The sequence below is a fragment of the Entelurus aequoreus genome, linkage group LG12 (assembly GCF_033978785.1).
Source record: "Entelurus aequoreus isolate RoL-2023_Sb linkage group LG12, RoL_Eaeq_v1.1, whole genome shotgun sequence".
In the NCBI taxonomy this organism is placed as follows: Eukaryota; Metazoa; Chordata; class Actinopteri; order Syngnathiformes; family Syngnathidae; genus Entelurus; species Entelurus aequoreus.
The window spans coordinates 25,811,215-25,829,254 of NC_084742.1; the positions used below are offsets into that span (position 1 = coordinate 25,811,215).

General features: G+C 40.0%; 1 protein-coding gene across 12 annotated transcripts in view; it reads right to left on the reverse strand.

Annotated features, from left to right (window-relative positions):
* Positions 1-18,040, reverse strand: part of LOC133661820 (neurexin-2-like) — a 957,097-nt gene that overhangs the window by 631,032 nt on the left and 308,025 nt on the right. For 7 of the 12 annotated variants that reach the window (XM_062065342.1, XM_062065337.1, XM_062065335.1 and 4 more), the window contains one exon: positions 7,219-7,236. The exons of the other annotated variants lie outside the window; for them this stretch is intronic. In XM_062065342.1, coding sequence (XP_061921326.1) covers positions 7,219-7,236 — 18 coding nt within the window. The remainder of the gene's footprint in view (positions 1-7,218; positions 7,237-18,040) is intronic. 12 annotated transcript variants of the gene reach the window in all.

Consider the following 18,040-nt stretch of genomic DNA (forward strand, 5'->3'; position numbering starts at 1 on the left):
GGTCCTGAGTAGTCCTGAGTTCAATCCCGGGCTCGGGATCTTTCTGTGTGGAGTTTGCAAGTTCTCCCCGTGACTGCAAGGGTTCCCTCCGGATACTCCGGCTTCATCCCACCTCCAAAGACATGCACCTGGGGATAGGTTGATTGGCAACACTAAATTGGCTCTAGTGTGTGAATGTGAGTGTGAAAGTTGTCTGTCTAACTCAGGGGTCGGCAACCCAAAATGTTGAAAGAGCCATATTGGACCAAAAATACAAAAAACAAATCTGTCTGGAGCCGCAAAAAATTAAAAGCCATATTATATACAGATAGTATGTCATGAGATATACATTGAATTAAGAGGACTTAAAGGAAACTAAATGACCTCAAATATACCTACAAATGAGGCATAATGATGCAATATGTACATATAGCTAGCCTAAATAGCATGTTAGCATCGATTAGCTTGCAGTCATGCATTGACCAAATATGTCTGACTAGCACTCCACACAAGTCAATAACATCAACAAAACTCACCTTTGTGTATTCACGCACAACGTTAAAAGTTTGGTGGACAAAATGAGACAGAAAAAGAAGTGGCATAAAACACGTCCTAGAAAGTCGGAGAAAGTTATATATGTAAACAAACTGGGGTGAGTTCAAGGACCGCCAAAATTAGTAGGACAAAACGGCGCTCGCCAAATACTTGAATCAGTGAAGCATGTTTAATATAAACAGTGTGATTTCTAACAATTAGGGAGGTTTGTGTCATGTTTGTCCTCCTACAGAAACCATATTAAAACCAAAAATATTTTTTTCCCCCTCATCTTTTTCCATTTTTCATACATTTTTGAAAAAGCTCCAGAGAGCCACTAGGGCGGCGCTAAAGAGCCGCATGCGGCTCTAGAGCCGCGGGTTGCCGACCCCCGGTCTAACTGTATTGGCCCTGCGTTGAGGTAGCGACTTGTCCAGGGTGTACCCCGCCTTCCGCCCGAATGCAGCTGAGATAGGCTCTAACACCCCCCGCGACCCCAAAAGGGAAAAGCGGTAGAAAATGGACGGATGGATCTTGAACCCTTTTTTTTGTTTTTTCTTTTTATTGAGACAAAGATTATTTATGTATTTAATATTTGTTTGCTTACTATGGTATGTTATTTATTTATTATTTATGTGTTCACTGTTCTGTTACAGAGAACAAGGAAATTGGATAAAATTGCTATGGTATGAAAAGGGGTAGGATTAAATAAGATCTGCTTCTTCCTACTCCTATTTGGACGTGCTGTAATGAAACAACTGGAAATGTACGATGCATTACATTGTATCGTATGCATGTTTGAAATAAACTGAAACTGAAACTGAAATTGTATAATGTCAGATGCTTTAAACAAATAGCTGGAAGCATCAACACTCGTTTTTGGTTTTGTTTTGTGAGGTTTGTCTAACTGTTGATACTCTGTAGGGAGAAGGCTGAGAAAAACAATGTGTTCTGCTAAGTGAAAACCTCGCTTTATTTTCTAAATTGTGAATGTGCGGCTCAGCAAGCGCTCCCCCGTGGCGGGCAGGCCAATCCTGTCGCTGCGCTTGCGTGAAGGGAGACTTGGGTGGAAGAAAAAAAAATAAAAAGGCAAAACGAGAGATGCTAATCGTCCGTGGAGTGAAGAACACAGCTCTGGGACGCGGAGACAGGCAGATGCACAAAAAAGATGTTTACATCTCTCTCAATGTTGTTTGATGGAGTCCAAGTGGAATTGGCCTGCAGATAAAGATCTCTGCTTGCAGACTGACTGTCTCCACATGGAAAAGGACCACATAGCCTGATAAGCTTTGCATGAGAGGCTGGTCAAAGTGAACCAATATTAGCTAACAAATGACCTGCCTGAGGAGAAAGCTGGTAGCCATGTTTACCTGATGAGCATCAGTAGTATGCTGGCTGTGTCATTGAACGCTTCCTGCATTAACAACAACATTTCACATGCATGCATCTAATTTAGCAAGTACCATTTCAGGAAGGAAAAAAACATTTTTTAGACCAATTTATGAAACATTTCAAGTTGGAGAATTGAACTTATATTGCCCCTCCTTTGGTCTTTTTGCTTGTGCCTCAGTTCTACACTGTTGAAATACTCCAATTTCACTGACTTTGTAGATTATGTCGAAATCTCATTTGAAGTTGTTCTGTCTATTTCTACTGTGCAAAGCTGAGGCTGTCTTTAATTTATTTTCGCTAGGAGCGACCAATCAATTAAATGGCACATCCTACACGCGCACGAATAAATCGTTTGACTTTTGGATTATTTTAAGTGTCTGTATTTCTTTCAAGGGCTGCGGTTATCGATTATTTCAGTATTCATACTACTACTACTACTGCTGCGACTGCTAATATCTATAATAATAATAACAAGAAAATGGATGGATGGATGGATGGATGGATGGGTGGATGGATGGATAATAATCAATCAATCAATCAATCAATCAATGATTATTTATATAGCCCTAAATCACAAGTGTCTCAAAGGGCTGTACAAGCCACAACGACATCCTCGGTACATAATAATAAAACTATGATGATGGTTTTATTATTCAGAAAAAAAAATAAAAAAATACTTTAAAGCCTTAATGCCTCAACAATATTTCTGCCTGCCATAACTAATCAATATAAATAAATGCACATCATCAACATTGGAATGGCAGTTTTACCGCTGGTAACCGCCACTCAGATCACTGCACCCACACACCACCATCCTTATCCACTTTATGTCCGCATATTTAAATGTATCCATACAGTCCAGATTTTCTCAACTTTTATAGTTACAATATATAATTGATCAAAGCAACATAATATTAATCTAAGCATTTTTCTAATCAAATTAATCTAACTGTCGAAGCCCTAATTTCATTAATATTACTAATTGTTTTGGCTATCTTTTGGAATCTGTGAAGAGTGATTGCAGACATTCTATAGCAGGGGTGTCAAACGTACGGCCCGCGGGATGAGTTTGCGAAGTATGAAAATGAGCCGAAATTTTTAAATAAAAGAAACTGCTGTTCTAAATGTGTCCACTACATGTCACAATAGCAATTATTTGTATATTTGTAGTTTATGCTACATATGTAAAAAAAATAAATAACCATATGATGTTAGTGCACCAGTCAAGGAAAATGAGCAAATTACGTAAATAACATCCTGGAATTTCCATCCATCCATTTTCTACCGCTTATTCCCTTTGGGGTCACAGGGGGCGCTGGAGCCTATCTCAGCTACAATCGGGCGGAAGGCAGTGTACACCCTGGACAAGTTTGATTTTGATATTATTTTTTTATCTTGCTCGATTGAAAATTAACACCAATGAGTTGACTGATGAACATTATCACATCATTTATTCAGAAAGTATAAATAACGACAAATAAAGATTGAATACTATTAACATGTAAGTGTAAACAAAACCCTACAACATTTTGATTTGTACATTTTTAGAATGTGCTTGTTCTATTTTTAAACAAAGAAAACAATCTGAAGTTGTCTTCATTTTTAAGTTATCGTGCCGTGATTTTACCAGTCCGGCCCACTTGGGAGTAGATTTTTCTCCATGTGGCCTCCGATCTAAAATGAGTTTGACACCCCTGTTCTATATTGTATGCATGCAATTGTGCTGTGCACTCGCTCACCTCTTCTAATCATGACAGAGGGGGGTTACTGTGTGATCAGTGGGTTTACACTAGCTAAACATGCCACCCTTTAAGTGTAAAGTAGGCCCAAGCACGGTACGATTAGCTTTGTGTGAGTACAACTTGAGAAAGTGCATGAGTTCTGAAAACTAGCTGAATGATACTCCTGCAGGTTTCAATGGTTTTGCTTGTTTCATTAACTGACCACCCAAAATTACAATTACACTAATATTAACAAGAAAATAAAATATATGTAGTGTTCGTCCCCTCGTAACCCCTTTTCTTCTCCCTCTGTTTGCAGAATTGTTTTAATACAATTATTTATTCTCTGTAAAAAAACAAAAAACAAACTGCCAGATCTTTTTTTGCACACGAAGCTGACTATCATAGCTTTATAATGAAAACCTAATAAGTCTGAGCAGATGCTAAATGCTTGAATTTGCAACTCATACGGACGCTTGCTTATCTATAACAGTGCTTAAGATACATAATTAGACAGGATAGATCACAAAGCGTGTTTATTCCATGCAGCACATTGTGGTAAATCATACTAATAGAATGCGGAGAGAAGCTAATTATGCTAAGATAAGAAACTGTGACACGTCAGCGAAAAACTGCTGCTGCAAGCGGGGAGTTTTTAAACTGAGCTCATCTCATTTCCTGCCTGTTTTTGAGGGAGGTGTTGCTACGTTACATTAGTCCGGCCGCCCCATCTTCCTCGTGTGTGATTTGCACAATTGCACTATCCAAACGACGTGTTAATAGAAAGCTAGTCTGCTGTGACGTGTCAGCATTTTTACCAAATTGGCATTTTTTAAACGAATGCTTACGTATTTCACAGTATTTCAGCTCCGATACACAAACGACTGGGAAGTGGATTTAATTCAGAACAGTAAAGTAAGGGGCAGACTTTTGAGGCTGTCTTCACACTTTTGGTACTCCAAAAATAAAGAAGTAATTAGGGGACGACATGGCTCGGGTGGTAGAGCGGCAGTGCCGGCAACTTGAGGGTTGCAGGTTTGGTCCCACCTTCGGCCATTTTAGTCACGTCCGTTGTGTCCTTAAGCAACACACTTCACCCTTGCTCCTGATGGGTCGTGGTTAGCGCCTTGCATGGCAGCTCCCGCCATCAGTGTGTGAATGAGTGTGTGAATGGGTGAAAGTGGAAATAGTGTCAAAGCGCTTTGAGTACCTTGAAGGTAAAAAAAGCGCTATACACGTATAATCCATTTCCCATCTCTTCGGTGCAGTGTGCATACCATTTGGATTGGTCAGCTTTTGTGACATAGCATGTGATGTTACTCAATTATTCCAAACCAAAATGTTGTTTACTTGGTTCAATATATATATATATATATATATAAATATTTTGCTATGTTTACCAGCTTAGATTTAAACAAAAAAAAAAAAAGCTTGTAAAATTATACACATGCAGACACACACACACACACACACACACACACACACACACACACACACACACACACACACACACACACACACACACACACACACACACACACACACACACACACACACACACACACACACACACACACACACACACACACACACACGGAGAGCGTACAGCAAAGAGACACATATTTGTCATTTCTGCATGATTTTCTGGTGTCATTTTAACAGTAATACATGTATTTGATCCATGAAGCGTTCATATTTGAACTGCACCAGAGTTAAAGGCCTACTGAAACCCACTACTACCGACTACGCAGTCTGATAGTATGTATATCAATGATGCAATCTTAACATTGCAACACATGCCAATACGGCCGGGTTAACTTATAAAGTGCAATTTTAAATTTCCCGGCAAACTTCCGGCTGAAAACGTTTCGATATGATGACGTTTGCGCGTGATGTCAACCGTTGAAGCGGAAGTATTCGGAGCTCATTGAATCCAATACATAAAGCTCTGTTTTCATCTCAAAATTCCACAGTATTCTGGACATCTGTGTTGGTGAATCGTTTGCAATTTGTTTAATGAACAATGGAGACTGCAAAGAAGAAAGCTGTAGGTGCGATCGGTGTATTAGCGGCGGACTACAGCAACACAACCAGGCGGACTTTGAGGATAGCAGACGCGCTAGACGAACGGCCTCACCTTGACTTCCTACGTCTCCGGGCCGCCGACCGCATTGGTGATCGGGTGAAGTCCTTCGTCGTACCGTCGATCGCTGGAACGCAGGTGAGCACGGGTCGTGATGAGCAGATGAGAGCTGGCGTAGGTGCAAAGCTAATGTTTTTAGCATAGCTCTGTCGAGGTTCCGTAGCTAAGTTAGCTTCAATGGCGTCGTTAGCAACAGCATTGCTAAACTTCGCCAAGCTGGAAAGCATTAACTGTGTAGTTACATGTCCAGAGTTTGGTAGTATTGTTGATCTTCTGTCTATCCTTCCAGTCAGGGGCTTATTTGTTTTGTTTCTATATGCATTTGAGCCTGATGTGCTATCACGTTAGCTCTGTAGCTAAGGTGCTTCACCGATGTATTGTCGTGGAGATAAAAGTCACTGTAAATGTCCATTTCGCGTTCTCGACTCTCATTTTCAAGAGGATATAGTAACCGAGGTGGTTTAAAATACAAATCCGTGATCCACAATAGAAAAAGGAGAGAGTGTGGAATCCAATGAGCCCTTGTACCTAAGTTACGGTCAGAGCGAAAAAAGATACGTTCTGCACTGCACGCTAGTCCTTCACTTTCACGTTCCTCACCCACGAATCTTTAATCCTCGCTCAAATTAATGGGGTAATTGTCGCTTTCTCGGTCCGAATCTCTCTCGGTGCTGGTGTAAACAATAGGAAAATGTTAGCAGCCCTTCCTCCGGTGTCATCACGCTACTTCCGGTAAGGGCAAGGCTTTTTTTTATCAGCGACCAAAAGTTGCGAACTTTATCATCGTTGTTCTATACTAAATCCTTTCAGCAAAAATATGGCAATATCGCGAAATGATCAAGTATGACACTTAGAATGGATCTGCTATCCCCGTTTAAATTTTAAAAAAATTCATTTCAGTAGGCCTTTAAGATGATCACGTTCACACATGACTAACCGTAGAGTAGAGCAAATTGCAGCGGAGTTCCTTTTAACTAAACCAAACATGATTAATTAATCCACGGAGAAAACAGCTACCAAATACAAGGCCTGCACACTCTGCAGCAAAACAACCTCATAGAAAAATAATTCTAACAAGGAAACATATAATAGTGCCCAGGGTTAGCCGCTATGTCATATATAAACAGTTGTAATTTGCATTTACATTGGAAAGCAATGCAGCTTTAGGCTTAAGAACGTTGGGGGGATGTAATGTACACCAAAAAAACAACCTTAAACTAAGCCCCAGTCAGCATATGGATTCACCAATTTGAAAAAAAAAGATCATTCTGGAAATGTCAGACAGAAAAGGCAAAAAGGCCTAAGGCCAATATAACTTTGGTGTACCTCGTCCGAGTGATGCTCAGGTGGCAACACTAATGAAGCCAATCAGTTATCAGGTGAATGTACATGAAAAGAACAGGCCAAAGGTGGCAGAAATAGGGGAAATAAATACATAAAATGTCTTACCGCTCTGAGATGAGTCACCTGAAAGGAGAGGAGAGACAAAAAGAGAGATAAGTATGTCTGTTCAGAAATTTTTTTGAGAAATTAGATGCGAGGGCACGGGGAGATGAAATTATTCCACACAGGAAATCACTCAATTAGGAGGCAAAATGAGACTTATGAATGCGGCGTTCATAAGGGGGTCCACAAATTAATGTTGTTCAAATTCAAACTCCAAAGCTCATTGAAATAAGGTGTTTGGATTGTTGTGGTGTTTTACCACTAAATCAGACATATACCCCAACCCCCCGTCACCCAAAAACTATGATTGTCAAACTGTGGTACGTGTACCACCAGTGGTACGCAGGCTCCATCTCGTGGTATGGCAATGTATCACATTAATTAACAAATCATCACAGCAGTCATGAGTAAAGTACATTGTTTTATTGTTCTCGTTACTGTTCAAACCAAGTGTAAGGTCACAGAGGCCAACAATATTAAATATATTTGTTGGATAAAATCTCTGCCTTGTTTTTATTGAACACTTAGACCTGCTCCTTCTGTATTTCAATGTTGGATATTATGGTGGTACTTGGAGAGACACGTTTTTTTAATGTCACAAATAAGACCTAAGCACAGCCAAACACTGCACCAACAACCAGTTTATATGTAAATAATAAGTATGTCCCGATCAACATTTTTGGCCTCATATCCAATCTGATTTCGAGTCCCAATCCAATATTTTGAAAAAAGATTATAGAACTGTAAATGTTTTATAGCAAGTAACTAAAATAAACACAATAACATTTTTACAAAGCTTTTCTCATTGAAATTAGAATAGTAGAAGTAGCATATTGAAGGCCTACTGAAACTCACTACTACCGACCACACAGTCTGATAGTTTATATATCTATGATGAAATCTTAACATTGCAACACATGCCAATACGGCCGGGTTAACTTATAAAGTGCAATTTGAAATTTCCCGGGAAACTTCAGCTTGAAAACGTCTATGTATGATGACGTATGCGCGTGACGTCACGACGGCAACGGAAGTATTCTGACCCAATGTGTCACCATACAAACTGCTCTGTTTTCAATGAAAAATTCCACAGTATTCTGGACATCTGTGTTGGTGAATCTTTTGCAATTTGTTTAATAGGCAATGGAGACTGCAAAGAAGAAAGTTGTAGGTGCGATCGGTGTATTAGCAGCGGACTACAGCAACACAATCAGGAGGTTGTGTTGTGTTTGAGCTGGATAGCAGACGCGCTACCGTGAGTACAGCTTTGGCTTCCAAACATTTGATCGTTTGCCCGTACGTGCATGTCGCTATGTGCATGTCACGTACGTAACTTTGGGGGAAATATATGTTTCTTGCCGACTCTGATGGCGGCCAGGGTGTCGTCGAAAGCTACAACGCCCGCCGCCGCCGCTCCGTAGCTAAGTTAGCTTCAATGGCATCGTTAGCAACAGCATTGTTAAGCTTCGCCAGGCTGGAAATTATTAACCGTGTATTTAGATGTTCATGGTTTAATAGTATTGTTGATCTTCTGTCTATCCTTCCAGTCAGGGGCTTATTTGTTTTGTTTCTATCTGCATTTGAGCCTGATGCTATCACGTTAGCTCCGTAGCTAAAGTGCGTCACTGATGTATTGTCGTGGAGATAAAAGTCACTGTGAATGTCCATTTCGCGTTCTCGACTCTCATTTTCCAGAGGATATAGTATCCGAGGTGGTTTAAAATACAAATCCGTGATCCACAATAGAAAAAGGAGAGAGTGTGGAATCCAATGAGCCCTTGTACCTAAGTTACGGTCAGAGCGAAAAAAGATACACCCTGCACTGCACTCTAGTCCTTCACGCTAACGTTCCTCATCCACCAATCTTTCATCCACGCTCAAATTAATGGGGTAATCGTCGCTTTCTCAGTCCGAATCTCTCTCGCTCCATTGTAAACAATGGGGAAATGTGAGGAATCCTTCCTCCTGTGATGTCACGCTACTTCCGGTATAGGCAAGGCTTTTTTTTATCAGTGACCAAAAGTTGCAAACTTTATCGTCCTTGTTGGCTACTAAATCCTTTCAGCAAAAAATATGGCAATATCGCGAAATGATCAAGTATGACACATAGAATGGATCTGCTATCCCCGTTTAAATTTAAAAAAATCATTTCAGTAGGCCTTTAAATATGTGGTATTGAATGCTACATATAGTTTTTAAATCAAATAAAGTAACCAGTGCACAATAACTCAACAAAAAACTAAAATTAGCTTCCATTTAAATAATTTAGCTTTTGCCCTCAAAACCTTCCTGTATCCAGAAACATACTTCCTTAGTTTGTAAACAAAAACAAAAATGACAAAAATAATACGCTGTAATAATCAAAACAATAAACCTAAAATATATCTAATCACTCGAGTATTGTTTGTATACTGATACTAGTGTTGTTCCGATACCAATATTTTGGTATCGGTACTAAAATTATTTCCATACTTTTCGGTACTTTTCTAAATAAAGGGGACCACAAAAAATTGCATTATTGGCTTTATTTTAACAAAAAATCTTAGGGTACATCAAACATATGTTTCTTATTGCAAATTTGTCCTTAAATAAAATAGTGAACATACAACTAGTCTTTTAGTAGTAAGTAAACAAAAACTCCTAATTAGTCTGCTGACATATGCAGTAACATATTGTGTCATTTATCATTCTATTATTTTGTCAACATTATTAAGGACAAGTGGTAGAAAATGAATTAATAATCTACTTGTTCATTTATTGTTAATATCTGCTTTCTCTTTCAACATGCTCTATCTACACTTCTGTTAAAATTTAATAATCACTTATTCTTTCTGATGTGTGGATACTTCACATTAGTTTTGGATGATACCACAAATGTAGTTATCAATCTGATACCAAGTAGTTACAGGATCATACATTGGTCATACTCAAAGTCCTCATGTGTCCATGGACATTTTTCCTGAGTTTATAAACATAATATAAATTTAAAAAAACGAAAGAAGATGTTGTGATGCCAGAAAATATCGACGTAATCATAGTAGTATCGCTCCTGTACTTGGTATCATTACAGTGGATGTTAGGTGTAGATCCACCAATGGCGTTTGTTTACATTTTGACGCCGGTGAGTTACGGTGTGTAGTGTAGCATGTTTAGCTATTACTCGTCCTGCAGTAAGAAACATACTTTATTTGTCACCATGGAGGCGAGGATTAGTGATTTAGAAGTCGCTAAAACACTGCCGACAGCGGCTGGACTTTAGCCACTAGCTAGCTAGCCATGTCTTAAAGCACCTCTTCCTGAGGGCGTTTCAGTGTTATAACTTCTCCTTTATCTTTAGTTAAGCCAAAATGTGTCCGTTCTCCCTTTTTTGTTTACACACTATGTCTGCTTGTAAGTGCTCCGTGATTGCGCGCTGCCAAACATGCTCCTCTGCTCGTAAACAAGCAATGACACGGGGGTGCGGGGGACCGGTACGTTTCAGAGGCGGTATAGTACCGAAAAATATTCATTAGTATCGCGGTACTATACTAATACCGGTATACCGTACAACCCGAACTGATACTATACTAGGTATCGATAGTATTGACATCTGGATCGATCACTCCTACTTTATATTGAAGCTTTAGCAGTTAGCTTCTTGAGTCGTTCTACTCAGTGTGTATGTTGGTGTAGTATGCTTAGCCATCCCTTTTCCTCCAGTCTTCCAGTGATAATGTTGCAGGGCAGAGACATAGTTCCTTTTCGGCCATGGTGGTGAGGAATAGTATCTTAGAAGTGGTTTTCGCACTGTGGTTGGACGTGTTCGTTGCGGTTTGCTCTCAAATTCAAGCCGGTGTTTTGACAAGACATGCACACTCCTGGAATACATGCACATCCTGTATGTGTGTAACAAGAAATCTGGAGATGTATTGTATTTTCCGCACTATAAGCCACTACTTTTATCCCAAGCTTTAAACCCTGCAGCTTATACAAAGTTGCGGCTAATATATGGATTTTCTGATAATGGCTAAACAACTGAAAGGATTAAGCAAAGAAATCAAGCAATGTACTAAAACGATCCACTTTAAGAAACTGTTCAAACTCAAAGTGTTCATACAAAGTATGACACTGGAGAAGACGACTTCAGTGGTTTCAGCTCAGACGAGGAGGCTGACTAAAGACATCAATTACTTTTCTGTTTTGCTTAATCAGCTGTTTTACTGCCCTGTTAGAGGCCCTGTTTGGAAACAATTAAGGTATGTAAATAAACATTTAGAAAATAATTATATGTAAATATGTAATTTTGCTACGTACCAGTAATTATCTGCAGCTTATAGTCCGGTGCGGCTAATATATGTAAAAATATTTTTTATCCTCTGAAAATTTTGTGGGTGCGGCTTATATACCAGCGTGGTTTGTAGTCCGGAAAATACGCTAATTGTGTCGCCCTGAGCATGCATCCATTTTGCAGGAATCTTTCACGCTAGTACAATCTTTAACCATGTAAAGATTGGGACACAGCTGCGGTTGGGCTCGGCAGCTCATTAGCCAATCAGTTAAAAAAAGCCCCGATGTGATATGCATTGTGCATATTAAATTGGGTCTGTGCTATGGGGGAGTGGTCAATTAAAATCTAAGTTAACTTGTCCTTCTTTTTTGTTGTACCATTTGGTACAACAGGTGAGCAACTTATAGTGCCATGATGTGGAGCATATATGATATCCTGTGCAGATAACAATTTGGTCCAGGTCCAAAATGTGTGATGGACCTTAAATAGCCACAGAGGTGGAAGACGGCTCATGGCAGAAGCGAGGAATCAATGTGTCTCCACGTCTCCAAGGCCTAGTTTCTTACTTGGCTGGACTTTGAAAATGATACGTCCAGCTTCAGAGTGTTATCGGCCGCCATTGACCGTGGGAATAGTGACCAACGAGTAGGGAGTGTCTGCAGTGTAGTGAAACAAGGCAGAGAAGGAAGGGGTCATCGTAGATCATCTATCACGCCTCTGCACGTCTTCCAGGTTGCAGGCAACGCAACAGGAGGGACATAAAGTGCTACTTTGCAGAACTGTGTCATACCTTGTAAAACCGAAGTATGCGGGGAGGCATTAATGCACAGGCTTACCGGGGCTGAAACCCAGGGGCCCCCATCCAAATAGGGTCCCTCCATTTTGATGGTGGAATGCAATGATTGGTGCTTATAGTTGTCAATCACAGACAGCTCAGCTTTGTGAAGCGATTGTGTGTACTCGATCGGCTGCAAACCCAGGTTGCCGGTGTGAGAGGCCAGGGTGCCAACTACTCAATCATCCATCCATCGATCCATTTTCTACTGCTTGTCCGTTTTGGGGTCGCGGGGGGTGCTGGAGCCTATCTCAGCTGCATTCGGGCGGGAGGCGGCGTACACCCTGGAAAAGTCGCCACCTCATGACCGGGCCAACACAGATAGACAGACAACATTCACACTCTCATTCACACACTAGGGCCTCAATCAAAGTGTATTTATATAGCCCTAAATCACAAGTGTCTCAAAGGGCTGCACAAGCCACGACATCCTCGGCTCAGATCCCACATCAGGGCATGAAAAAACTCAACCCAATGGGATGACAATGAGAAACCTTGGAGGGGACCGCAGATGTGGGGACTACCCCCCCCCCCCCCCACCCCCACCCCGGGTGACCGGTGCAATGGACGTCGAGTGGATCTAGTTAATAGTGTGAGAGTCCAGTCCATAGTGGGGCCAGCAGGAGATCATCTTGAGTGGAGACAAGTCAGCAGCGCAGACATGTCCCCAACTGATGCACAGATGAGTGGTCCATCTGTGGATACCTAATATTTTGTTATTTTTATATGTATTATTATTGTTATTTTAACCATTACTATTGTTATTATTATTATTATTGTATACATATCTGAAGTACATTAATTCTTAATGAGTTGATGTAGCACAGCTGTTTTAATTAACCATAATTATTGATTGGTATTCCAACATTTATTTTTTTTGCTACCGTCCCTGCAAGAGGAGGTTGGAGGAGCCTCTGTTGCCAGGTAACAGACACAGCTGAATGGCTGCCTTGCTCCAGAGAGTCCGTTGTCCCGCCGAGCATCTGCCCCGCTGAGCTTGAGTGACTATTCAGACAAAATGGGACGTGTCATGTCAACTGTCAGCGCGCCTTTCGTAGATTGAGTGCAATCCGAGACAGGAAGGGCGTAGCAGTGGCTTAAAAGCCAAGCGAATAGTCAAAGTGGTTGTGAGGAGGTAAACTGTTGCAGTTTATGTTTATATGGCCATACAAGACAAGAGCTGCTGGATGACTGCATTGAGGTGTAAGTCCTGCTATAGATTGCAGACAACCAATTGGTAATGGGAGGGATCCCTGTAAAGATACCCAAGGTTGAGGTAACTAAATTGCTCTGCAGGGGGGCAAATTTCTCGGTCTATGACGTCAAAACAATAGGAGTATTTCATCAAAATGGCTAACATAGTCATGAATAAAGCAATAAATTATAAAACATAATGTAAACGGGGACAAGGGTGGGGTCTGGGGTCAATTACTCCTGTTTTGGCCTGTGTGTTTTGCATTTTGGCCCCGTGTGATTGAGTCTGACACCCCTGTTTTAAAAGAAATGAGTGCTCTGCTGTTTAAGGATATACTGCTTGTCAAAGATCTTCTACATCACAGGCACGCTGTGCTGTTTATGGCTTCATCTCCATCTGTCCTGTTGACCTTGAAGACGCCCCTCTGTGATAGTAAACGTTACATCTTGGCCTTTGAACTTTTAGTGTTTGACCAGAGCTTCAAAAAAAAAAAAACTGAACCCCCTGAACGCCCCATCCCCCTTCTCTTTTAGCCCATCCCAGCCCTTTCTCCTGGACCTCAGTCCTCTTGCTAATCCCCTGGACTGAATGCTGAGGCTGCAGCCCAGTAATTCACCAAATCCCCTTCTGCTGCTCTTTGCTCATACCTCTCCTCTGATATCAAGAGCTTCTCGACACGACACACAAACATCCCTACATGGACCTTGTCCATGGAAGAATTGAGTCAAATGAATAGAATCCATCTTACGCCTACCTTCTTCCTCTTTTTTTCCTGGACTTAATTCCACTTTTCTCACTTAAAAACGTCCATAATTTCATAAAATGTGTTGCTTTCCTCCTACATAACACCAAAGTGCTTTGCAATTTGCAGCTGCGGCCAATGTGTAATTTGGGCCTGAGTGTGCCTGTCAAACACGAAAAGGCTAAATACTGGATGAGACCAGAAATGTTTTTTTCTCATACAACGAAAGAGAGATTGCTTACAAAGACAAATATTGGACAAAAAAGGGCGCTCTGAGTGTCGGTATTAAACTGTCAAACATGTCATGTTTTTGTGTCTCTGAGAACAAGAGCATAAAAAGGGTAAGAGGCAATATGCATTTATGCAGTTTGATAATTTTGATAAACAAATGGACATTTGTATAGTGTTTACATATCTGCTGAATTTAGTTTGAAAAGCAACGGTTTAAATCAGTGGCTATTTGGACAAAAAAACTTCCAAGATGTCTGATCTGTGGAGATAATATATATATTTAATTCCCTTCTGTCTTCCTTTAAAATGTCTGACCATTGTGCAGAATATTTATAATTTGTAGTCAAATGGCCGAGTACATTGAAAGACACAACCGCACAATGTGTCACCTTTAAGTTAGTCAATAGGTTGCACTGGACATCCACAATATTAGAGGAATAAACAACAATACTGTTCATCTGGTGTTCAAGCGAGACATGCTCCCAAGGTGGGAGTGGGTTATGAACTCCAATGGGGAGCATGTCTCGCCAGAACACCGGCCTTTAAACAAAGATATATATTTTAACCTCTTTCAAATATGTCTGAGGTCCCACAATAGTGTGTTGGAAGTGTGTTGTCCAAGACATTGATGCTGGAATTTAGACAGCTTAATAAGTGCTTTTAGTAAGCATTACCAAGATATTGTCGTTTGGTGTGTCTCTAGCTTTAAAGCTGATGAGCTATGTTTGTCTATGAAACGCTGTTGTGCACTTTATCCACTTTTTCAGTTGCACTGTAACTCTTGTTGTTCACTTGTCCAATGCAATAGATACTGTAAATGCCTTACAACTAGGCGCAATATAGGGGAACTGCACTTTTTTTTTTAAATGTAGCCTATCGTTCAAAATCATTATGAGTGACAAGACGACACAAGTTGGGGTTTTTTCTAACGTAAATATAGGCTCATTCTAGGTGGCCAGCAATGCAGTGAATGGGAGCAATCAATTGTACCTCTAAATCAAATGCATTCAAAAACCATCAACAATACCATATTTTTCGGACTATAAGTCGCAGTTTTTTTCATAGTTTGGCCGGGGGTGCGACTTATACTCAGGAGCGACTTATGTGTGAAATTATTAACACATTACCGTAAAATATCAAATCATATTATTCAGCTCATTCACGTAAGAGACTAGACGTATAGGATTTCATTGATACCAACCAATCCTAACCCCCCCCCTCCATATCCCACACCCCGGATTGTAAATAATGTAAATAATTCATTGTATATACTCTGATGATTATCTTGTGTGATGACTGTATTATGAAAATAGTATATATCTGTATCATGAATCAATTTAAGTGGACCCCGACTTAAACAAGTTGAAAAACGTATTCGGGTGTTACCATTTAGTGGTCAATTGTACGGAATATGTACTTCACTGTGCAATCTACTAATACAAGTTTCAATCAATCAATCAATCAATCAATCAATCAATCAATCGCATTTAGCTATTGGGAGTGACAGATTGTTTGGTAAATGTATAGCATGTTCTATATGTTATAGTTATTTGAATGACTCTTACCATAATATGTTACGTTAACATACCAGGCACATTCTCAGTTGGTTATTTATGCGTCATATAACATACACTTATTCAGCCTGTTGTTCACTATTCTTTATTTATTTTAAATTGGCTTTAAAATGTCTATTCTTGGTGTTGGGTTTTATCAAATAAATGTCCCCAAAAAATGTGACTTATACACCAGTGCGACTTACATATGTTTTTTCCCTTCTTTATAATGCATTTTCGGCCGGTGCGACTTATACTCCGGAGCGACTTATACTCTGAAAAATACGGTACTTCATTTAAGTTCCGTAACTTGTATAATAACCAAGCTGTAGCGACATTGTTATTGTAAGAGCAAACACTGAGGAACTCTTTTTCTACCGTAGTAACACATCATCGTGCTACGGTATTAGCCGTAAAAGGTAACTACAGCAAGAGATAATCTAGCTTTTACTTCAGCACGAAACGCACTTCAGTTTGTAATGCACAACACTGCAATACGACACGTGCTGCGTGTATCATTGTCGATATATACTGACTCACTCGATTAGCAATTCTTCTGGTCGACCGGGGACGTTTCCTGTTGATTTTGGGTAAGCAATCCATTTATGTCAAAATAGCTTGTCTCCAAGTTCAATATTTATAGCATTGTCTAAAACACTCCATTTGTCAATATTAACAAGCATAAAGAATATAGTTGCATATTACACATACACTTGCATCTGGCTCCACATCGAGAGGAGCCAGATGAGGTGGTTCGAGCATTAGGTCAGAATGCCCCCTCCCGAACAACTCTTTGGTGTGCGTCCGACCTGTAGGAGACCACGGAGAAGACCCAGAACACGTGTCCCAGCTGGTCTTGACGAAAAAGCTGAGGAGAGGAACGTCTGGGCTTCCCTGCTTATGTTGCTGCCCTTCGACCCGACTTCGGATAAGCAGACGAAAATGGATTGATGGATATTACATATACAAAGTCTCCAAGGGAGAAGAGTATTATAGTATTCAGTAGCAAACGTGTCCGCATCATTAAAATTACTGCGGCATGCGTTTAATTTAATGAATTATTGCAACCACTAGGTGTCGCCAAAAAAAACCAAATAATCACTTTGCTTCAAAAGTATAAATCTGATGTAAGACTGGTGCTTTTTTTAACCTATCATTGTTTGCTGAGGAATTTCACACAATCAAGCCTTTTCTAACATTTCACAATAAAAAATAAAATGATGTACTATGATTTGTATTGATATGGTATTGAATTATTATCATTATCAGCCAATACCCAAGGTATGGTATAGGAAGTGAAAAAGTTGTATCAGGACACCACGAACATTTGATCGCCTCTTCTCTCAAAAGTGGCCCAAGCAAGTGAGGAATATAACGTTTTCCAATATTTTATGTTCACTATTTTTTTCAAATCCTCAAATTATTATCTTTACAGTGATTTTTCATGTCTTCCTTCAAAAAAATTAAAATAGCATTGTGATAATTTAATCCACACACAATCACAGCAAATAATGAAATAAATGGCAATAACTCAGAGTCCCGTTTACAATCTCTTTGACCAGGCCAATTAATGGGTAGATTAATCAACTAATACCGATCTCTAATGAATAATTTAATCAAGCAGTAGGGCTTGCCAACAGTTACCACACGCTATTAACCCCGGTGGAGCAGTACAGCAACGAGTCCACTAATCAAACGAGTGGCCGCCTTAATAGTGGGACACTCCTTCCAGTGTGGGATCTAACAACACACATTGTCCTTCTTGAACCTTCATGTTATGATTGCACGCCTCAGCAGAGCCTTTAAAGGGTTGTAATGTCTTTCCAAAGCCCGTCTTTAATGCATCCTTTACTGCATCCTCACTTTTGATTTACTTTAAGTTAAAGTTTTTCATGACATCATAAACAAAAATGTGTATATATATATTTAAAGTACCAATGATTGTCACACACATACAAGGTGTGGTGAAATGACCCTCTGCATTTGACCCATCCCCTTGTTC